This window comes from Theropithecus gelada, chromosome 2, assembly GCF_003255815.1.
Source record: "Theropithecus gelada isolate Dixy chromosome 2, Tgel_1.0, whole genome shotgun sequence".
NCBI classification, from domain to species: Eukaryota; Metazoa; Chordata; class Mammalia; order Primates; family Cercopithecidae; genus Theropithecus; species Theropithecus gelada.
In genome coordinates this window covers 29,037,124-29,059,297 of record NC_037669.1, presented here as the reverse complement: position 1 = coordinate 29,059,297, position 22,174 = coordinate 29,037,124, and the positions used below count along the sequence as shown (strand labels likewise).

At 36.6% G+C, this 22,174-nt stretch overlaps 1 protein-coding gene across 2 annotated transcripts in view; it reads left to right on the top strand.

The window, feature by feature from the left end:
• MORC1 (MORC family CW-type zinc finger 1) overlaps positions 1-22,174 on the top strand; it is a 160,751-nt gene that overhangs the window by 42,884 nt on the left and 95,693 nt on the right. For both annotated transcript variants that reach the window (XM_025376524.1, XM_025376525.1), the window contains exons 9-13: positions 8,450-8,575; positions 14,965-15,044; positions 15,881-15,951; positions 18,056-18,120; positions 20,423-20,566. In XM_025376524.1, coding sequence (XP_025232309.1) covers positions 8,450-8,575; positions 14,965-15,044; positions 15,881-15,951; positions 18,056-18,120; positions 20,423-20,566 — 486 coding nt within the window. The remainder of the gene's footprint in view (positions 1-8,449; positions 8,576-14,964; positions 15,045-15,880; positions 15,952-18,055; positions 18,121-20,422; positions 20,567-22,174) is intronic.

The window sequence follows — 22,174 nt, the reverse complement described above, 5'->3', positions numbered from 1 at the left end:
CTAATTCACACTTACTGTGACATTTGCTATGGTTGGACTTACTCTGCCTGCTTGTACGTTGTATTTGCCTTGCTTCTTTTATTGTTATTTGAGCTTTCTTATTTTTTAATTTATTTTGTTCTGCTTCATTTTTTCTCTCTCCTTTTTTGATAATAATTGAGTTGTGGTTTTTTTCCCAACAGGAAAAGTTTATTTTTTTCTATTCTAATGGTTTGCAAATTAGTTCCTCCATTATATACTTTCAGTGGATTACTTTTACACTTTTAATAAACATGTCTAAACTTATGATTTTATTCTCAAACTGTAGAGTTAATTAGTATGTATTTCATTTCACAAATAAGGTATGGTCTTAGTATGCATTTATCTTTGTTCTTTCTCAGTTCCACCTTTTAAAATTATTTTATGTAGAATTTTAATTACATATTTTTATTACAGCAGACGTGAACAATTATTTAGACTAAATTATAAGATTTGTTTTTTGTTTGTTTACTACTATATCTTCCATCCTGTATCTTCTTTCGTGGATTTATTAGTTAATTTGCTTTATTATATCCCGAAATGATTCTTTCAGAATCTGTTGAAAGCTTTGTATCTCTACAAGTGTGTTTATTTTTCCCTTCCACTTCAATATTTGTTTAAATGGTTATAGAAACATTGGTTCGAAAATAGTTTCCCTTAGAACCATTTGCTTCTTTGACTTCTTGAATACATGTTGTTGATCAGAAGTCTGATAGAAATGTGATTACCAAATTGTTGTAAATTACTTATTTTTTTCCTCTGGAGAACTTTCAGGATTTTCTCTTACCTTTTTTAATATTTTAAGTTCTGGGATACATGTGCAGAACGTGCAGGTTTGTTACATAGGTATATGTGTGCCATGTTGTTTTGCTGCACCCATCAACCCATCATCTACATTAGGTACTTCTCCTAATGCTATCCCTTCCCTAACCACCAACCCCCCGCCAGGCCCCGGTGTGTGATGTTCCCCTCCCTGTGTCCATGTGTTCTCATTGTCAACTCCCACTTATGAGTGAGAACATGTGGTATTTGCTTTTCTGTTCTTGTGTTAGTTTGCTGAGGATGATGGTTTCCAGCTTCATCCATGTCCCTGCGAAGGACGTGAGCTCATCCTTTCTTATGGCTGCTTAGCATTCCATGGTGTATATGTGCCACATTTTCTTTATCTAGTCTATCATTGATGGGCATTTGGGTTTGTTCCAAGTCTTTGCTATTGTGAATAGTGCTGCAATAAACATACGTGTACATGTGTCTTTATAGTAGTATAATTTATTATCCTTTGGGTGTATACCCAGTAGTGGGATTGCTGGGTCAAATGGTATTTCTGTTTTAGATTCTTGAGGAATTGCCACACTGTCTTCCACAATGGTTGAACTAATTTACACTCTCACCAACAGTGTAAAAGTATTCCTATTTCTCCCCATTCTCCCCAGTATCTGTTGTTTCCTGACTTTTTAACGATTGCCATTCTAACTGGCGTGAAATGGTATCTCTCTGTGGTTTTCATGTCCATTTCTCTAATGACCAGTGATGATGAGCTTTTTTTTTCCATATGTTTTTTGGCCACATAAATGTCTTTTTTTGAGAAGTGTCTGTTCATATCCTTTGCCCACTTTTTGATGGGATTTTTTTTTTCTTGTAAATTTGTTTAAGTTCCTTGTAGATTCTGGGTATTAGCCCTTTGTCAGATGGATAGGTTGTGAAAATTTTCTCCCATTCTGTAGGTTGCCTGTTCACTCTAATGATAGTTTCTTTTGCTGTGCAGAAACTCTTTAGTTTAATTAGATCCCATTTGTCAATTCTGGTTTTTGTTGTCGTTGCTTTTGGTGTTTTCATTCCATGCTCATGGATAGGAAGAGTCAATATCGTGAAAATGGCCATATAGCCCAATGTAATTTATAGATTCAGTGCTATCCCCATCAAGCTACCATTGACTTTCTTCACAGAATTAGAAAAAACTACTTTAAATCCATATGCAACCAAAAAAAGAGCCCATATAGCCAAGACAATCCTAAGCAAAAAGAACAATGGAGGCATCATGCTACCTGACTTCAAACTATACTACAAGGCTACAGTAACCAAAACATCATGGTACTAGTACTGAAACAGATATATAGACCAATGGAACAGAACAGAGGCCTCAGAAATAATGTCACACATCTACAACCATCTGATCTTCAACAAACCTCACAAAAACAAGCATTGGGGAAAGGATTCCCTATTTAATAAATGGTGTTGGGAGAACTGACTAGCCATATGCAGAAAACTGAAACTCAACCCCTTCCTTACACCTTATACAAAAATTAAGATGGATTAAAGACTTAAACGTAAGACCTAAAACCATAAAAACTTTAGAGGAAAACCTAGGCGATGCCATTCAGGACGTAGGCATGGGCCAAGATTTTCTCTTAACTTTTAATAATTCCCATTGTGTGTCTGTCTTTGAGTCATATAGTTTTCTTATTCTTCACACTGTTAATAGTCTTCCTTGAATTTTAGCAGGAGAATGATATATATTCCTAGTCTACTAGCCTGATTCTGTAAACGTCTTTATTTTTCCAAAAGGATATTCTTTTACATAATGGCATGATCTATCAGCAGAGACATTAGGTTTAATTGAATGGCTAGGAGATATTGGTTGTCTACTGCCATATGACCTATATTGTACCGTGAGGTATGTATAGAACTAGAAAACATTGGCATCAGATCTTTGAATTCGGTTCTGTAGGAGCAAATTGAAGAGACTAGAACTCTAGGTTGATATGCCATTGAGTGACTTGAGTTCTGTTGGGAGAGCTTTAATTCTAGTGGCAAGTTATCTTCAGTCTCCAAACTTCTGTGTTCCCATCTATAAAATAAGGCTATAACATCATCTACTTCACACAGAAGCTGTTTAAATAGAACATGCACAGTACCAGGCACATGGAAAATATCTGTATATTTTAGTAATCTCCACAATTCCCCTCATTCTACTTTTTCCTACAACACTTCTTTCTAGCTTACTATCATGCTGTGGAAAGTAACTCAGTGTCTGGTACATAGCAAATAAAAAATGAATTAAATTCAAGTAAATTGATTTGAATGTCAATGTGTAGATAATTTTCTAGGGACATGACAGATGCTTTCATTATAAGGTGTTTGGACTTTCAATATCATCCATTGTCCTTCATCCTTGAAGATCATTGGAGATCTTCATTACGGTGAGAGAGGGAATTTAAAATATTTTGTAAAGTACTTCTGTTACCTTTGAAATCTCTTTCGAGTTCCAAACTGTGAAGGCCAGATCACACCTTATATCATCTTTCTTGATTCCCTTTTTGGAGGTCAGGACCATGTGTCCATTTCACCCTGTCTCCTTTGCATATTATTTCTGTGTGCTCATGTTGCTTTCAGTGACTTAACTATCTTCAAAACATTATAAATATTAATCACTCAACTTTGTAAGAAAATAGAAAAAAGCACAGCCCCTAGTGAAAAAGACATGCCATGCAATTGTCCGTCATCAAAGGGGCTTGGCACATCCCTGAAATCTGCCATGGTGGCTTGGGATCGATCTCAGGCAGCTAGAAAAACCCATCCCAAAAAACAGCTCTGAGAGTGATAGTATAATACAGAGTAATGCTGTTGAAATTTTGTGCTAGGTAATGTTTTAAAATTAGGTGCCACGTTGCCAGCATGTTTCTAAATTGACAGTCATTGGGCAGCATTCCATAATGTCTCTACTTTTTATGTCTTAACTGAGCTGCCCAGGAACACATCAAAAGTTATAGCTTCAAATTGTTCTAATGTGCTGCTTGCCATACTGTGATTGTCACAAAAGAAGCACTTTCATTACTTTGTGTAGCTTGTAACTTTTTTTAAAAAATTACCTCTTCGAGTTGACATTTCTCATAGGTATAAGCTACCCTAATATTAAATTTGGTTACCCCCTTCAAAGTTCAGAATTTAAACTAGTTAAAAATCTTTATGCACTTATTTATATTCAAGATAATACAAACCCTGTTAATTTCAACTTCAAAATGTCTTCAGATATTTTTAAGGACTTGAGTAATTTAGAAAACAATTTTGGTTATGTAATATTTTCATGAATAAAAATGTGGCACTTCTGAGATATTGCAAAAGGAGCCTAATTTAGTCTGCAGGTTGGAGGCATTTTCTCAACCCAGGACCTTATAAAAGTAGCCCAGTTGTTGGGCTAGATGGGGGTCTGTTGTCTGTGTGCCCACTATGGATAATGTAGGGGTTGTATTTCTCAGCTGGTGTCTAGGTCCAAACACCTGTGAGAGACTGTTCTCCTCCCTTCTTTGTGGCAACCTGCCTTACTTACCACTGCGTCCACTAGGTCAGCTAGGCAGTGGTGTCCAAACCTGGCAGAGTCAAAGGAATCACCTGGGTGGCTTTTAAAACCTCACATTTCCGGACTCCAGCCACAGAGAATCTGAATCAGCAGATAAGGAAATGTGGCCTTGGCCACAGAACATTACTTTCTGGCTCCTTCACTGCCCTTAACACAGTTTGATGACTGCAACACACTGATCCACCCATGATACATGGCACATGGAGCAGCATTTGAAACAGCAGCAGAATACTGTGGACAGATTGGGAGAAGAAAGAGGCCACACAGAGAGCACAGCCTCAGGTAGGGGCTAAATTAGAGACTGTTAAAAATACCCAGTGCTGAGCAGGGGACAAAAGCATCGATTCTACTCCATGCCCTCCTATTATATCCAGACTATGAAGCCAGTTTCTGCCTTGAAATACTCTCCTCTTTCCCCACATCTATCCTATGACTGGGGTGTGTGTGTGTGTGTGTGTGTGTGTGTGTGTGTGTTGTAGGGGTTTTTTCTGTCTCTTCTTCAGTTTCTTATCATAGCCAGTTACGTAGAAAATGAGAGAGAAAGACAGAAATATGGACACTTTTGGCAAAGTGTAAGGAGAGAAAGGAAAGGGATTTAGGAGGAAAGAAAGGTATTTAGGAGGAAACAGGAAGAAAAACTCATGAAGAATACATGGAACAGTTCCTGGTGAGTGTGGAATAATAGTATTTTTTCCTTTCATCTTCTGAAGATACCCTGACTATTTAGCATATTTTTATCTCCCTTTCCTAAGTGGATGGCTTTATCTGTAAAGACTGGTAGTATTGCCATTGAGGATAATCCTTCATTAAAATATCCTTCTTACATAAGGAACCCTCTGTTGTTTATTCCAAATTAAGCCAGGGAAGTCCTGAATGATTGTCATTTTTTCAACGTATTTTTATTGATGAGCACGCTAGCTGCATGGAGTTCACAGCCAGTTAGGGATGCAGATGCACAGACAGAGGATGACAGTGCTGAGTGGCAGGTGCTTTGACAGGGGAAGTACAGAAGGAAGGGGAGCACAAAGGAGAGCACTTGACCTCTCTCAGGGCTGAGGGAAGGCTTCGAAAGGAAGTGCAATTTCAGGTTGTATACCGCAGGGTGAAAAGGGGTGCACCAAGCAAGAGTGACTGAAGAACTGAATATGCCAGCCTTGGATAAGAAAGCATGATTACATGGCTGGGGAACTGAGAATGGTCCTGAATGGCCAGATTGAAGACAAGAGATGAGGCTGGAGAATTAAGTGGGGGTCAGACCGTGAAGGATCTTATGCATCATATAAAAAAGTTTGACATGTATAATGGAGTGGTCCATTTCACTTACATCTTTTATGTTTAGCCCTCTTTGTCTTTTTTTTAAATCAAAGACATCATAAATAAGAGGTAGTACCCTTCTATTTGTCACAAGTAAACAGGAACTTCCAAAAGTAGGCATGTGAGATAAAAAGGTGTCTACTCTTAGAAAGACTTGCTTGTAAAATTGGTCTGTGGCCAACTTTTGGGAACTTGCCTGGTAAACAGTTTCCTACAATGACATAAAACCTTTCCTAGCTGATAACAGTGGCTTGCTGTGCTAGACTGTGCAAACCATATGGCTTATATATAAATCTCCTTTCCTTCTCGTACTCTGGAACTTTGCTACATGCTAGGCCGAAGGTGCCTGTGTGGCTAGCTTCCTGATAAAAACCTTGGATGCTAAGTCTCTAATAAGCTTTCCTAGATGGAAACATATACATGTTGCTGCATTTTCATAGCTGGGAGAAAAGTATGCTCTGTGTGAACTTTCATAAGGAGGAGAGGATGTAGGAAAGCTAGCAGATAGATTACTCCAGACTCCACCTATTTTTTTTCCCTTGTGAGCCACTGTGTGTCCTCTCTTCAGTACTGTGGTAAGTCAAAGCCATGAGTACAATTGTGTGCTAAGGCCCGTGAGTCCTTCCAGTGAATCTCCTAACATAGGGGAGACCTTGAGGATCCCCAACATGCATGCTATGAATATTTACCTATAACTAGTTACTTAATGAGTGAATCAATTAGGCTATTAAAAGGTAGAAGAATTAGTGTTATTTTCTAATTTTAACATTTCCTTATCTCTAAAATGATGATGATAACCTAACACACAGTCTTACTGCAGAAATCAAATGAAATAGTTCAGGTAAAAAGGCACATATATAGGCAGTGTACACAAATTAAGTGTTTCTCCCAATAGATATCAGAGTCCTCAAAACAAGAATTAATTTTATCTTTTTTCTGTTTTTCCATAAGTTATTGGGGTACAGGTGGTGTTTGGTTATATGAGGAAGTTCTTTAGTGGTAATTTGTGAGATCCTGGTGCATCCATCACTCAAGCAGTATACATTGCACAATATGTTGTCTTTTATCCTCCGGCCGCCTCCCACTCTTCCCCCCGACAAGTCCCCAAAGTCCGCTGTATCATTCTTATGCCTTTGCATCCTCATAGCACATACGTGTGTGTATATGTATGTGTGTGTATATATATATATTTAGCTAGAATTTGTTTAGCTGATTTTATCTCTCACCATATTTCTCAAATTCTCAAAGTTGCCTCTGAATAACTTTTGACTTTTACCTTCAAATGATAAAGATGTATCAGTTTTGAAGAGAGTCAAAAGAAAGAGCTACCAGTTCTAAGAGCAATTTAAAATCAGGAGATCCAGAAAGGATTTAAATAATGGCAAGCGTCCCAAGGTGACTTCTTTCCATTTCTTTTATCAGGTGAGGACATACTTAATTGTGCAGTTCCGGGTATACTAAAAGCAACCACATTGTTGTATTTGTAGTGCAACACCCGAATACAGACAGCCTATCTTGTTACATTAAAAAATACATTAGTATTAATATTTAGGGAGTAAGAGTGATGGACTAGATACTAATATGTAATTTATACTGGGAAAATTCTGCTCGAGACTTATTTCAGAGAATTTCCTTTGGAACAATTAAAATAAATTCCTGACTTTTTAATGAGCTTCAGATCCTGCCTGAAGGAACTTAAAACCAACCAGGTAATTCTTGAATTTCTTATGGCTTCATCTTCATTTTTGAAAATTTCTTGGAGCTCTGCCTGTCTTACTGAGTTACTGGCAATAGTGTTGACCTGTTAAGTAGTTCCCCCTTAGATAGGCCTTACATTTTTTTCCCATCATCTTTGTCTTATTCTGGACTGAGGTACAAGTGTAAAAATGATGGGTTTACAGCTCTCTGCTTTCCATTTGACCTTGTAGAGTGGCCTTTTCTGTGACCGAGTGGTAAAGAGCATCGCTTCTTCAGCGTGGCTGGCCTTGTTGTGGATCTTTACTTCCTATCTTATTGGAGAGGATTTACAGTTCATAAACGGACTTTAATATAGAAGTTCCCTGGAGTTATAAGTATACAATGACATGGTAATTTCTCAAAATGCAGCTTTACAAGGGTAGTTTTCTTCATAGGCTGTTTACATTGGTTTTGCTTCCGTTTTATTGCCTTCCCATCCTTTATTTTTCTCTTTTCTCCTTTTTCATTATCATGTGGTCAGATGCTTCCCCTCAACTGGCCATAAATACTTATTTTAATACTTATTGCTCTTATGGAATGAAATTTTATGTTTCTTGATCATAATTTTGAAAGCAAATGAAACATTTTTACTGTATTTCTCTGTTTATAAGGACTTAATGGAAATGCTTTTTATTCATGTGAGCCTGGATTCTTTTTGTTGTGTTTGAACGAGGGATTGTTTTGTTTATTTGACTTGACTTTATTCTCCTAGGTCAACAACTTTAATGGAAGGTATATTTTAGATTGCTGATATAAGCCTTCTTAGAGTCAGTTGGTTGCCAACAAAAGTTCAGTTCTAACCAAAGTGTAGGTTACTTGTGTTGGGTCTGTGTTTAGAGGCCTCCTTAATGAAGTGAGTGTTGTGAGATTTGCTGGTGTTTGTGGTGTCATTAGTTTTAGAAGAAAAGTTCCTGAAGCTTCTTGTAGTAATAATAATAACCTGATAGTCTGATGTTATTTCTTCTCAAAGAGATGTGGTTGTTGTGTCCTCTGTATTGTGACATTTTGTATTTTCTATTTCAGTTTCCCAGCCAGGTGGTCATTCAGAGCCTACACATCTATTCTGTATTTTAACCCATGGATGAGAATATTCATTCAAGCCAAGAGAGTTAAGACTAAACATCTTTGCTATTGCCTCTACAGACCCAGGTAACTCATCTTTCTTCAGTTATCTTCACGGAGTTTTTATTTATAAAATTGATGTGCTCCCTAAAGTTGTCAAAGTGAGGACATTGACTTTGATAGTAAGATTTTTACATTATAAACAAAATTTAAACCACATCCAGGAAGGTTTGCTAAAGAGTAATTGGATGTGAACAAATATTTGGCAGTAATAGAAACACACTGCAGTGAGCATGCTAAGTTAGATCATCACCCCGAGTAGAAATTTGTTTTTTACTTCAGTGAATTTTAGGTGCTTTGACAACAATTAGTTCCACTAAATGATCACAGTTCACATATATCTTCTGTTTACACAATACATTTGAACTATTAAACCATATATGTACATGCTTATATTATACATATAGAATGAATATATTTATAAATATGTATCTGGTTGATTTATATTTTATGTGTTTTTTTACTTTAACGTAAACGTTTTCAAGGTTTTGTTGTTGTTGTTTTGAGACAGAGTCTCTCTTTTGTCAGCCAGGCTGGAGTACAGTGGCGCAATCTTGATTCACTGCAACCTCTGCCTCCCCTGTTCATGTGATTCTCCTGTCTTAGCCTCCTGAGTGGCTGGGATGACAGGCGTGCACCACCACACCTATCTAATTTTTGTATTTGTAGTAGAGACGAGGTTTCACCATGTTGACCAGGCTGGTCTCGAACTCCTGACCTCAAGTGATCCGCCTGCCTTGGCCTCCCAAAGTGCTGGGATTGCAGGCGTGAGCCACCGTGCCTGGCCATCCACTAGGTCTGGCCTTTAAGTTTATATTTACATATTATAAAATCCATTTTGTCCAACCATGCATGCCATCACAATGGTCATTTTCTTGTTGTAGTTTCTGGGTAGTCTTTCATTTACACGCCAAACATTTATCAGATTTTTCTGTGAGTCTGAGATTAGAGGAAAAGAAGCTATTTGAAAAAGATAGTTGCACATGCGTGTTTATAGCACCACAATTCACGATGGCAAAATCATGGAACCAACCCAAATGTCCATCTGTCAACAAGTGGATAAAGAAACTGTGGTATATATATACAATGGAATACTACTCAGCAATAAAAAGGAATGAACTAACAGCATTTGCAATGACCTGGATGAGAGTGGAGACTATTATTCTAAGTGAAGTAACTCAGGAATGGAAAATCAGATATCGTATGTTCTCATTGATATGTGGGAGCTAAGCTATGAGGACGCAAAGGGATAAGAATGATACAGTGGACTATGGGGACTTGTAGGGGGGAAGAGTGGGAGGGGGCCAAGGAATAAAAGACAACATATTGTGCAGTGTATACTGCTTGAGTGATGGATGCACCAGGATCTCACAAATTACCACTAAAGAACTTCCTCATGTAACCAAACACCCCCTGTACCCCAATAACTTACGGAAAAATAGAAAAAAGATAAGATTAGTTCTTGTTTTGAGGACCTTGATATCTATTGGGAGAAACATTTAATTTGTGTACACTGCCTATATATATGTGCCTTTTTACCTGAACTATTTCATTTGATTTCTGCAGTAAGACTGTGTGTTTGGTTATCATCATCATTTTAGAGATAAGGAAATGTTAAAACTAGAGAAGAACTCAAACCTTCTGGCTCTAAATTCTTTACCAATCCAAATTCAATGCTTCTTCTCCTATACCACATTAACTCTTTATAATATGTCTACATTTGTCATCTTGTCTTATCTGCATGAAAATGCAGTAGCTGTCCTGAGAGGGGCCTTGCAATCACTCCTAAAGATATTAATACTAAAATTATAGATCTCTGCATCGTACTCCCTGAGCACACACCAATGAATTTTGCAAAAGCTTTACTTTTGATTTCTAATTATACTGCCCATCATCTTTTGAAAATAAAATATTCCAATCCTGAGACTTTCCCTATAAATCAGTTCATTCATTTCCTAATAAATATCAAAGCAATGTTTCCTTTTCATCAGTTTTATTCTTCTGGGGAGCGCCAAGTGTCTCCTGGATCAATCAATATAGCCAATCTTTTCAAATTAAATTTCTCTCGGTGAGTTTGGGTAAAAAATAGTTTAAGCCCATGGAAAATGTGGATTTGTCTCTATTTTCTGAAGGAATTTTAGTAAATTGAATGTAATCTACCTAAATTACTTATATCAAGTGATGGCTGCTTCCCATTCGAGTGTATTACAATGGAACGGACTCCCACCCAAGATGAGTGCAAATTTGTCTCTGGAGGAGTCTAGATCATGGAAGAAATTATTACTTTGGAAAAAATTTCTAGGTGATTTCTCAGGTCTCTTAAACATTTTATAAGTCTATAATTCTTGGAGTCTTAAATATTGTTTATATAATAAAGACAAATTATTATATGGTTATGTTGTTTGATCTTAGGCAACAAACATTCTTCATTAACATTGCTTAACCATAGACCCATGATGCTGAAGGGAGCCCAAATGAGTTGGGATGGGTGTTATCCTGCATTCAGAGGAACCTCATGGTCCTTTTTAAGTTATTCGGTGACATTAATGCTGTGTTCTGTTGTTGAATGCTCTGCAACACTATGCTTCCGAAACAATTCAGTATTTAGGGATGCTTTCTATACCCTAACACCCCACCCACCCATCAGACTAGTAATTTTTGAACAGTGATTCTTTTGTATACTATGCATGTTATGTGTCCATTTTTGAATTTTTACAGTACTGAAGTATTTAATCTTTTATTACAGTATGATAGTTGGAAGCAAAATTTGGATTAGCCAAACCTGGATGGGAATTTAGGTTTTGTCATTTACTAGTTGTGGACCTTTGGCAATTACTTGAGTCTCACTCTTCTCCACTGTGAATTGGGAATTCCTCTGCCACTGAGGTTATTATGAAGACTAAAATAAAACAGTGTTTTATGTTAAACATAAAAACAGTAAGGTTTCTGAAATGTTTGTAAACCAATAGTAGTAGTTATTATACAAATGCGTAAGAGCAAGTGGATGGAATGACCACTATGTGCAAGGCTCTCCTGTAGGCATTGGACATTTTGCAAAAGCAAAAAGAGAAAATTCCTGGGCTGGGCATGGTGGCTCACGCCTGTAATCCCAGCACTTTGGGAAACCGAGGCAGGTGGATCACCTGAGGTCAGGAGTTCGAGACCAGCCTGGCCAAGATTCTTAGGTGAAATCCCATCTCTGCTAAAAATACAAAAATTTAGCTGGGCATGGTGGCTTGCACCTGTAATCCCAGCTACTCTGGAGGCTGAGGCAGGAGAATCGCTTGAACCCAGGAGGCAGAGGTTGCAGTGAGCTGAGATCACACCACTGCACTCCAGCCTGGACGACTGAGTGAAACTCCGTCTCAGAAAAAAAAAGAAAAAAAAGAGAAAATTCCTGCCCTCATGGAGCTTACGTTCTAGTAGGGGAGGAAAGACAACATGTAAATTAAAATGGATGATAAAATATCAGGTAATTCTTTTTTTTTTTTTAATTTCAACTTTTATCTTAGATACAGGAGGTGCATGTGCAGGTTTATTACATGGGTATATTGTGTGATGCTGAGGTTTGGGGTATGGATCCTGTCACCCAGCTAATGAGCATGGTACCCAATAGGGATGATTTCTACCCATACCCCCATCCCTGCCTCCCTCCTCCCCCGTCTTGTATTCCCCAGCGTCTGTTGTTCCCATGTTTATGTCCATGTGTGCTCAGTGTTTAGCTCCCACTTATAAATGAAATTATGAGGTACTTCTTTTACTGTTTCTGTGTTAATTCACTTAAGATTATGGTCTCCACTGCATTTATGTCACTGCAAAGGACATTATTTTATTCTTTTTTTATGGCTGTGTAGTATGCTATAGTGTATATGTACCACTTTAAAAAAAATCCAGTCCAACATTGATGGGCACCTAGATTGATTCCATGTCTTTGCCATTGTGAATAATGTGGCAATAAACATATGAGTGTGTGTGTCTTTTGGGGCAAGTTGGTTCCTCTTAACAAAGGTCCATTGCATAGGTCCACCTGAGTATTTTCATGACATAATGGTTGACTTCTATCAGAGTGAGCAATTCAAGAGAACAAAGTAGAATTTGCAGCCTTTTAGAACCCATCTTCAAAAGTGACAGACCATCACTTTTGCCATGCCACAGGTCAGCCTAGATTTAGTGTTGCGGTGGGGGCACCACACATAGGCATTAATACCAGGAGGAAAAAAAACACAGGAGACATCTTGGATGGTGGGTAGCACAGTGAGTTATGCAATAATTTTGTGGGAAGATGGTTCCAAAAGGAGGGGACAGTAAGTGCAAAGACAGCAATCAAAGGCTAGTCTAGCTAAAACACAGAAAACAGATTGAAGTAGATTGGGCAGATCAGGTAAGTCCTGAAGCAACATGACACGAAGAGGTGGCTGTATTGAGAGGTGGCTGTATATGTTTTTAAAAGATTATTCTAGCTGTTGAGTAGAGAACTGATTTCATGGAACAAGAAGAAAGGAGGGAAGTTGAGGTAGGATAGATACTATTACTGTATTCTAGGAGAGAAATGAGCTTGAGCTCAGGTGGTAATGGTGGAAGGGATGAAAAGTGTCTGGATTACAGATGTGTTGTGAAGATAGAGCCAACAGGTCTTGCCAATGAGTTGGATATGGGGTGGAGAGAAATTGAGGAGTCCAGAAGGCCTTCTAAATTTTTATCCTGAACAAAATCTTGGGAATGATAGGGGAAGTGCAAATGTAGAGGTTAGGAGGAATGGTGGATGGACTTCTCTTCATATCATAGTGGACATACTAAATTTGGGAGGTCTACTGGACATCCACATCTCTACCTATCAATATTATATGAACCAGAAAATTATTGATCCTGCCTAATTACATGTTGTAAAGAATAATTAAGGATTAGAATTATTTTCACAATATGATTAAACCAGGTAAACTCTTATAACTTAAAAGAAAGAATTATGATTGAATACTACAATGTAGTTATGATTTACAACTGGGGGCTAATTTTTTTCTGTATTAATAAAAGTTCAGAACTGTAGTTTTCTTTACTTGAAGTCTGTTTTTTTCAACTTAAATTTTAAAATACTGTATTTGATATTGGCCAGAGTATTTTGAACAAATGTTTTAAGTGTGAAAATTAAAGTCAATGAAAGTTTAAATTTCTGCAAGTTGTTCTGATCAAACCAGTCACCCAAAATGCTGTATTATGTTCCATACTTATTCAGCACAAAGCATTGAAAGGTACTTAGTGTTTCTTCATATTTTTATTTCTCTTAATGGAGAAGGGTTCTATTTTCCTCATAAAAGTAGTAAAATTAATAAAAATTTATACAATACAGAATTAGATATGGGGGAAAAATCAAATAACTAAAAGCCCTTTTTACCACTTGTCATTCATTCTGTGCTATAGCAATCTGTAATGTTCCCCAAAGGAGAACCTCTGTTAGAAGTTTAATAAATATCTTTCCAGATTGTTTTCTACACAGTTATATATATGTGCACATGCATGCATGCACATACAGGTTTTTTTAAACATAAAATTATGTACAACTTGTTATTTTCTCTTACAGTTATATCTTGGAGACTTTGTCATTGTTAAATATATTGCATAGCACTATGATTTATTTAACTGTTTTCTTATTGATGTACATTTAGAGTTTACAGAGCTTCGAGCATTCTCAAACCAAATATTATTCTAGAATTTTTCTCTCTATGATTTAAACCAATGTTTTAAAGCCCAGTTTGGGGAATTTTCTGTAACAGATGCACATACTTTCAACTGTATTCAGAGAACCTCAGGTTCTGTAGAGCTTTTCTCACCTATGCTTTGTTCTCTTTGAATTTATGGATATATACGTGTATATATTTTTTCCTTTATTGTTCCAGAGCATCTTTGCGATCACTAAAACAATGGACCTTGAAAACAGGTCTCTCAATCAATAAAGTAGAAAATGTGCTTTTGGTAATTTAAAATGATACATGAATGTGTGTTTCTGAGCATCGCAGTTAGAGATAATTGTTTTGGGACTAGGATAAGTAGTTTATCCGGTGTTGATGATAATCTGAGTAAGAGGGCTATGCATATTAACCAGAAACTTTGATAAGGGAACAACTTCATAAAATTTTTTAAAGAAAATTATCCTATTTTAGATGTCTAAGTGAACATTTGTGTGGGCAGATTTTCTTATCGCTCTCATGAAGTCTCCTTACAAAAGCAACATTTCTAAGTAGTGAAAGGCAAGGAATTTCGCTTAGGTATAAAGTTTGCTAATTTACTAGCTGGATGCAACTCACTCGATGAATCTTTCTTAATAATTACGTATCTCTGGAGCATATAGTCTTACTAAAGAATATTGTCTTATGTACTTTAAAATGATAGTCTGACTTGATTATGTTCTTTTTTCTTTTCAGAAAGTATCTTTATGTCACATCTTCTTTTAAAGGAGCATTTAAAAATGAAGTTAAAAAGGCAGAAGAAGCAGTAAACACTGGTATGCGATTGCCTGTAGCCTACATCATTGTTGTTCAGTCATTCAGCAAATCTTAATTGTGCACTTATTCTGAGACATACATTGCTCTAGGCATTGTAGGAGCTACTACAATTAATTAATTGTGGTTTCTGTCTCTCTGGAACTTCAAAACACATTCTTTCCATCTCTGAGTTTGTTTACTCATGATATTATTTATTATTGTAAGTATGATCCTGAACACACTTCCAACTAGATTGATATTTGTTAGAAACCTTGTTTGTCTGTCTGGACATGGTGGTTCACACCTATAATTCAAGCACTTTGGGAGGACAAGGTGGGAGAATCACTTGAGGCCAAGAGTTCAAGACCAGCCTGGGCAACATAGTGAGACTGTGTCTCTATTTTAAAAAATAAAATAAACTAAGAAACCCTGCTTGTCATAGCACTGTGTTAGGTCATTTTAGATCCCTGCACTGCATCCACTTTCAGAAGGATGTTCTACGTATTCACTCCTCCTACTGCAGGAACAAAGCTCTCTTCCCCAGTATCTGGGAGTGAGTAGTAGCTCTACATCTATATTTTGTGGATTTTAAAGCATTTTCTGTCAGCTAAAAACTCATTTATGACTTTTGAATTTATATTTATATATTTATGTCCTATAAATTGTCGTACCTAAATGAAAGCCCAATAGAAGGAAGATTTCAAATGTGTAAAAGTTATAAGAGGAACATAGGGTTTTCTGAGATCATGGTCTGTATGCCATTTTTCACTGGTCATGCTATATGTATGGAAAATACTCACTTAAAATTGCTTGAAATAATTCTGCTGTTTTATAACTATTCGGCTTCTACTTCCAGCTGAATTCATATTGAAAGAAGCACAAATCAAAGTAAACCAGTGTGACAGAACCTCTTTATCTTCTGCCAAGGTACGACATGTAAAGAGAGTAGTCTTATTAAATGGCAAATTGTGTCATTTGCTTTTTCCTGTGCGTAGTTGTCTCTTACCATCTACTTCCCAAACTTTTAAGCACAGATAAGCTCAGCAGATTAAGTTGATTTTAACTCAGGTCAACAGAATAGATGAGTGCAGAGAAAGGAGAGGAAACTCAGCAAGTGGGGGCAAGGCTGAGGCAGAGACAAAAGAGGAACAGAACATGGGGTGAATTTGAAATGGGGAAGAGCATCACAAGCAATTTCTTTAAAATAGAAAGGAAAGTAACAGGAGAAAGGGAAAAAATAATGAAAAGCCAGCAGAAGAAAAAACTAGCCTATCAAGTCTCCTTGAAAATATCTATTCAAATTGTAGCTCCCTGTGGACCTAAATAAATGGGGAAAGCAAGGCAAAGTCTAATAAGCAATCCTTTTTGCTAGTGCCAGGAATTATATACTGTAATTATGAATATTAATAACAATGCTTCCAGCTTCCAAAGCTCTTTTATTATGAGTTGCTCCACACAGTTCATAAACATTCTTTGTAATTCTTACAATATGCCCATGAGTAAGATAAGTTAAAAAGAACTATTGTTATTAATTATAATGCATTGCAACTAAGAGAAATAGAATATTGCTGCAAGACATGTATTGTAAGTTTGCTAACTCTTACCAAAAATATGGTGTGAAGCTTTAAACGATGGTGAATCATTAAGCAACATATTTATTTGCTTACATGCAAAGGGATAAGTAGGAATATGGAGGTAAAATGCCTTACTTCACCTTCTCTTCATCCTCTTCTACAGACTGAATGTATGAATCCTTTCAGTGATTTTGCCATTTAACTTTCCAGGACCAAGGCTGTGTCTGATAAAGATCTCTCATATCTAAGGTCTTTGGTAAGGGATGACATCAAAGAGTAGTTTGTGCTAATGCCCCAAAGCTAATTCTGTCCATGGCTAGCCCCAATTTCTCTTAGTTTTTTCTTTTCATTTTTTAAATTAAAGGTAAACCTATCTTATTGTTATTGATTATTGATTTTTAATCGTTTAAGCTTTTTAAAATTTTGTTTTTAAGAAATCATTTCCCTTTGCTTTATATGTTTGAGAGTCCAGAGAAAGACTAATGGGTCGGGACCTTGCTTCCTTTTTGCCTCCTGCTGTTTCTTCTCCCTGCCTCTGCTCTGTGCTCTGAGGGCACTGCCAGGCAGGGTAGGGAAGTCCTTGACCAATTTGCTTTGTTGATCTGATGCAGTCCGGTTTCTTTAAGGCAGAGAAGAGAGCAAAGCAGAATGACCTGAACTTTTGACCTCTTAAATTCTTCTGGGCAGATGAATTTTAAATGGAATACTTGCCAACCATTTTCCACTTTCTTTTACTGGAAATTCAGTGTTCATTCAGTGGTGTACCATACATCAAAAGAGATACCTACCTTTCACCTCAGGAGGATGAAGCATGTTAAGAGGCTATTCTGATGCCCGAGAACAACAATCATGAATTATTCCTCTTCTGCTTGGTTAGAGGGAGCGTACCAGATTTAGAGTAGTGAATGAGTTGGTATATCAAATCAAAAGTGTTAATAAGAAAGATAACTGGGCATGGGGTATCCTATAAAGGGAAAGTTTGAGAAATATTAGATGTATCCAGAATTCGATATGAAGGAGATATTTTCTGCTGGCTACTAACCAAATTTCTCAATTTTTTTTTTTCCTGCAAAAACACTTAGTGGTCACATAATTGAGCATTTATTGTTCTCACAAACAAAAGTCAGAGCCTGGGTACACTAAATAACTCACCCAAGTTTTCATGTAGTTTCTGTCAAAGCCTTTGTGCCATTATGGAGAATAAAGTTTCTTTCTCTAAAAGGCAGAGAGGATATCTGAATATATACAAAAGAGAATAGTGGGTTAGGATTTGGTTTATCTTCTAAGGTGTTGGAACTGAATAATTTATCAAGCATTGAGAATCTACAAAGGTAGAATTGCATTAGGTAATGTGAGCTATTGTTACCCTTGAAACATTTGAATAATAGGATAATGTCAACTTGCTTTTTGTTAATTCAGTGGCATAATGTTGTCTCCTAACCAATGCACTTCTCCAGGATGTATTACAGAGAGCTTTGGAAGATGTAGAAGCAAAGCAAAAGAATCTTAAAGAGAAACAAAGGTGAGACATAAGGTTTTCTGTTTGCAGGAATCCTCTGTACTGTGTTAAAACAAATTCTGGTTTCTAAGTAGGTAGATTTAGTGCTTATTGTGACAATTTTTTTTTCAGCTTATGACATCTTATAATCTGAAATCTAATATAGTCAAGGTCCCAAAACCAAGATAAGCAATGTAAAACATTGATAAAGTGTATATTTACATATACACATGTGTGTCTACATAATGTTAAAACTTCCAAAAAAAGTGGAAAATTAGTTCAGCATTTAATTGTTTGGGCTAGATGAAGATGTCTGGATGAGGGAGTGAACTGCCCGGAGGATCAGCTGATAACTCAGGTTGCCTCTGTGTCATTTGCCATTTAAATTCTAGAGAATTGGTTCCAGTTTCTTCTCTTTGTCTAGTAGCTTAAAATTTAAGATAGGAAGTAATGTTTCACGTGAATGTATTGCTTATATATCGCTAAAATAGAAATAGCAAGGATATGTTAACAAAACCAGATATTTACATTTGTAAGATTAACTTGCTGTCCAACTCAAATGCTAAACAAGTTAAACTGAAAATAATCACTGTTGCCCGCATAAGATTGGACTTTGAAAGCTGTGATACCTTTGTGAAACTATTTTTAAGGGAAGTATGATTAGTTCTTAACATTATTTTTCGTGAACCATGCACTGACATCCAACCATAACTTTCCTCAAAACTTAAATTTTAAATGTCACTTTTGCATTTATCAAAATAAATAAATGTGAAATGTTACTTATGCATTTACCAGAAAAATTTAAATAAATGTCATAGAAATTGTAATTTAAAAACGAAGCCCTAAGGCTTTAGAAATAAAAACCTTCTTGAAACAAGTTCACTGTATGAGATAGTTCATACAGTGAAATGTTTGAAAACTGACCAATCAACACTTTATTAATAATAATGCCAGTTGCCATGAACTTGTTTTAATGGTCAAATGCTGGGTTTTTTAATTGAAGAATATCAGTATATCATTTAATATTTTAGAGTGACTATGTCATATACTGTAATATCCTATTTAGGTATCCCTTATACAGTCAGTACTTTTGTTGAATAATTGGAATCTCATTACTGAGTAGCGATTTTTGAGAAAAAGTTTGATTCCTATATGTTTAACCTTAGATATACATGCATTTAATAAATATATAGTATATTAACTCATATCTTATGTTCTATATATATAATATCCACATGGAAGGACTGACAGAACTTTATAATTGTTCTTTAATGATAGATGCATTTAATTAGTCCAGTAAATATATTATGTCAAATGTAATAGCACATGGTTATAAAACAAAAGACCAAGTTTTTGGAGAGAGGGGAGCTACAGGGTAAGTGCAGGAGAATTATTTTTGTTGTCATCCTTGATTGGGTTCATCCTTGATTGGGTAAAGAAAATAACGATTGTTATGTACTTAATCTGTTCCAGGCTTATATTTAACATTATTTCTTTTAGTTCTTATAACATCACAAGTGGCTAGGCAGGTATTAGTCCCATTTTTCAAATGAGACAGAAAGTTTAAGAGGCACAACCATAGTTATTACAAAGACAGGCTTGTATCTGAAACCAAGTCTGCCTCTCACATCCAGGCGTTTTCGTAGCTTCTAGCAGCCTCTGATATTACAGATGTTTATATCACAACTCCTTACTATAACTGTTTTTATCACATTGTGGTATTTCTCAATTTCTATTTTATACTTTTAATAGAAAACTCACACAAAACATAATATAGAAGGTCAGTCAGAAAAACAGGAGCTCATATCTGTTGCCCTTGTAAACTTGCTTTATGATAATAACTTATTTACCTTGTATTTTGGAAAAAGTTAAGAGGAAGCCAGAGAATATCTTTTGGCGCATTCCAGTCTATGTGGGATATCTGGAGACTTGAGAAGATGCTGAAATTTAGAAATCACACCTACTGTTAGAAATACCTAAAATTTAAAATAGCCAAGTCATCATTTTGTAAAAAATGCTGCAATGTACCTATAAGACCGGTTAATATTTCACAACTCTTTCAGCATTTTCTAGTTCTTGTCAATTTAAATCGGCAGACGTGTTTTTGAATCAGTGAATGCTTTTGTTTGACTGGCCGAGTTACTGGCATCATGTTTATGCAGAATACTTGGCTATACAGAGACATCTGAGTGTGCCTACCAGATTTTGCAAAATATTTGGATATATACCTTTGACGTTAACCTTCTAGTTTAATTATTAGCAGTTTCATAAACTATATGTGTTTATTTAATAAACAACTTTTTAAACTTTCTAAATCTAACTCTAGAGAATTAAAGAAAGCCAGAACACTCTCCCTGTTCTATGGAGTGAACGTGGAAAACCGAAGCCAAGCTGGAATGTTCATTTACAGCAACAACCGTTTGATCAAAATGCATGAAAAAGTGGGCTCACAGTTGAAACTGAAGTCCTTGTAAGTATGTTTTTGCTTTCAGAGGTACAGGCAGAGAGAGGGAGGTTACAGTAAGATGCTGTCTGTAGAGTGAGATGAGTGACTAATCACAATGGGAGCAAGTGTCATAGTCTCTGTTCACCCTTCCTGTCGATATGCAGGCATTAATCTGCCTCATTTATAATATCGGTGAATCTGCATGCATGCTCTAAGGAAAAACCACACTTTGGGAAATTTTTTTCAATGCATTGATTGAGCAACTTGATGTGGGGCCATTCCTTGTGCCACCTCTTTGGCTTAAATTTTTAATACTTTACCAATTTAAAAATAATACAAGCATATTAAATAACTTTTAGAAGAGGAAGGAAAGAAAAATCCATAGTCTTGTAAAGCAACCCTATTAACATTTTGTGCAGTCCCTACATGTATGAGTTCATGCCAGTTACCTGCATGATCATATGTTACTGAAACTCTCTAGCCTATTTGGATTTTAGAGTAATACATTCTCATGCTTTCCCAATGGTCTGAAACTTCTCAAGCTGCTTTCATCAATGATGTAGAGTCCTGAAGAGACACACAGAAAAGGACAGGATCAGACAAGATAATCATGACCAGTAGAAAGGGTCAGGGAGCATTTACTATCTTGCTTCTTCACTCTCAAGGAATTAGCAATTCATTCATTGTTTATTTAATAAGCACCTATAGTGCAGCGTTGTATGCCAGGCACTATACTAAGCTCTGCTGATAAATGGCCCGTTTGCTAAGGAATGTATAATACGGTGAAAGGGACAAGCATATAAATGCATATTTTTATATTGTGTGAAAATAACAAGCATTATCTTATAAAACCTAATTCGTTGGATTTCTTGCTTAAATCCCAGTGCACTCAGAATAGAACTGCTTGCCGTGGGCTTCCAGTTATCTGGCCTCTGACTGGCTGTGGGACTTCATCCCCTACTAATACCCTACCCTCTCTGCATTTCCTGTTCCTCAGACCTCCTAAGCTCATTTCTGCATTGAGACCTTGGGACATGCCATTCCTCGGCCTTGAACCTTCTGTCCTCAGATGTTCTTACTGCGGGCCCTAACATGCCATTCAGCCATGAGCCTGAAGTATTTTCCACAGGAAGGTCTTCCTTGACTGTCTAATTAAAACTGGTCCCTTCCCTTCCCCCCACCTGTCACTCTTCACATATCACAGCACCTGCATTATGTTAGTCACCCCACTTATCACCATCTGAATTGATCTTGTATACTTATCTGTTTATTAACTTCATGCCTGCCACCCTTCTGTAAAAGAGAAACTTCAAAGCCAGGGGGAACCTATACTTCTGGTTCTCACCATATTCTTAGTTCCTGAAACAGGGCTAGGTGCTGAGCTTGAATGAATGAATGAATATTATGTTAGAGGTGAGCATCCAGTGCAAAAAGAGCATTTAGGAGGGGCAGTGAAGCAAACTGGGGAGGTCAATTTAGGCCTTCTAGAAGAATGAAGCCCAAATTTAGACTTAGAGAATGAATAGTGAAAGGAAAGCAAAGTGGAAGAGTGAAGTGGTAGCAAAACACGATAGGCAGGGACCCCAAATTGTGAGGCTTTGACACATGTGCCATACAAAAGGCAGTGGGCAG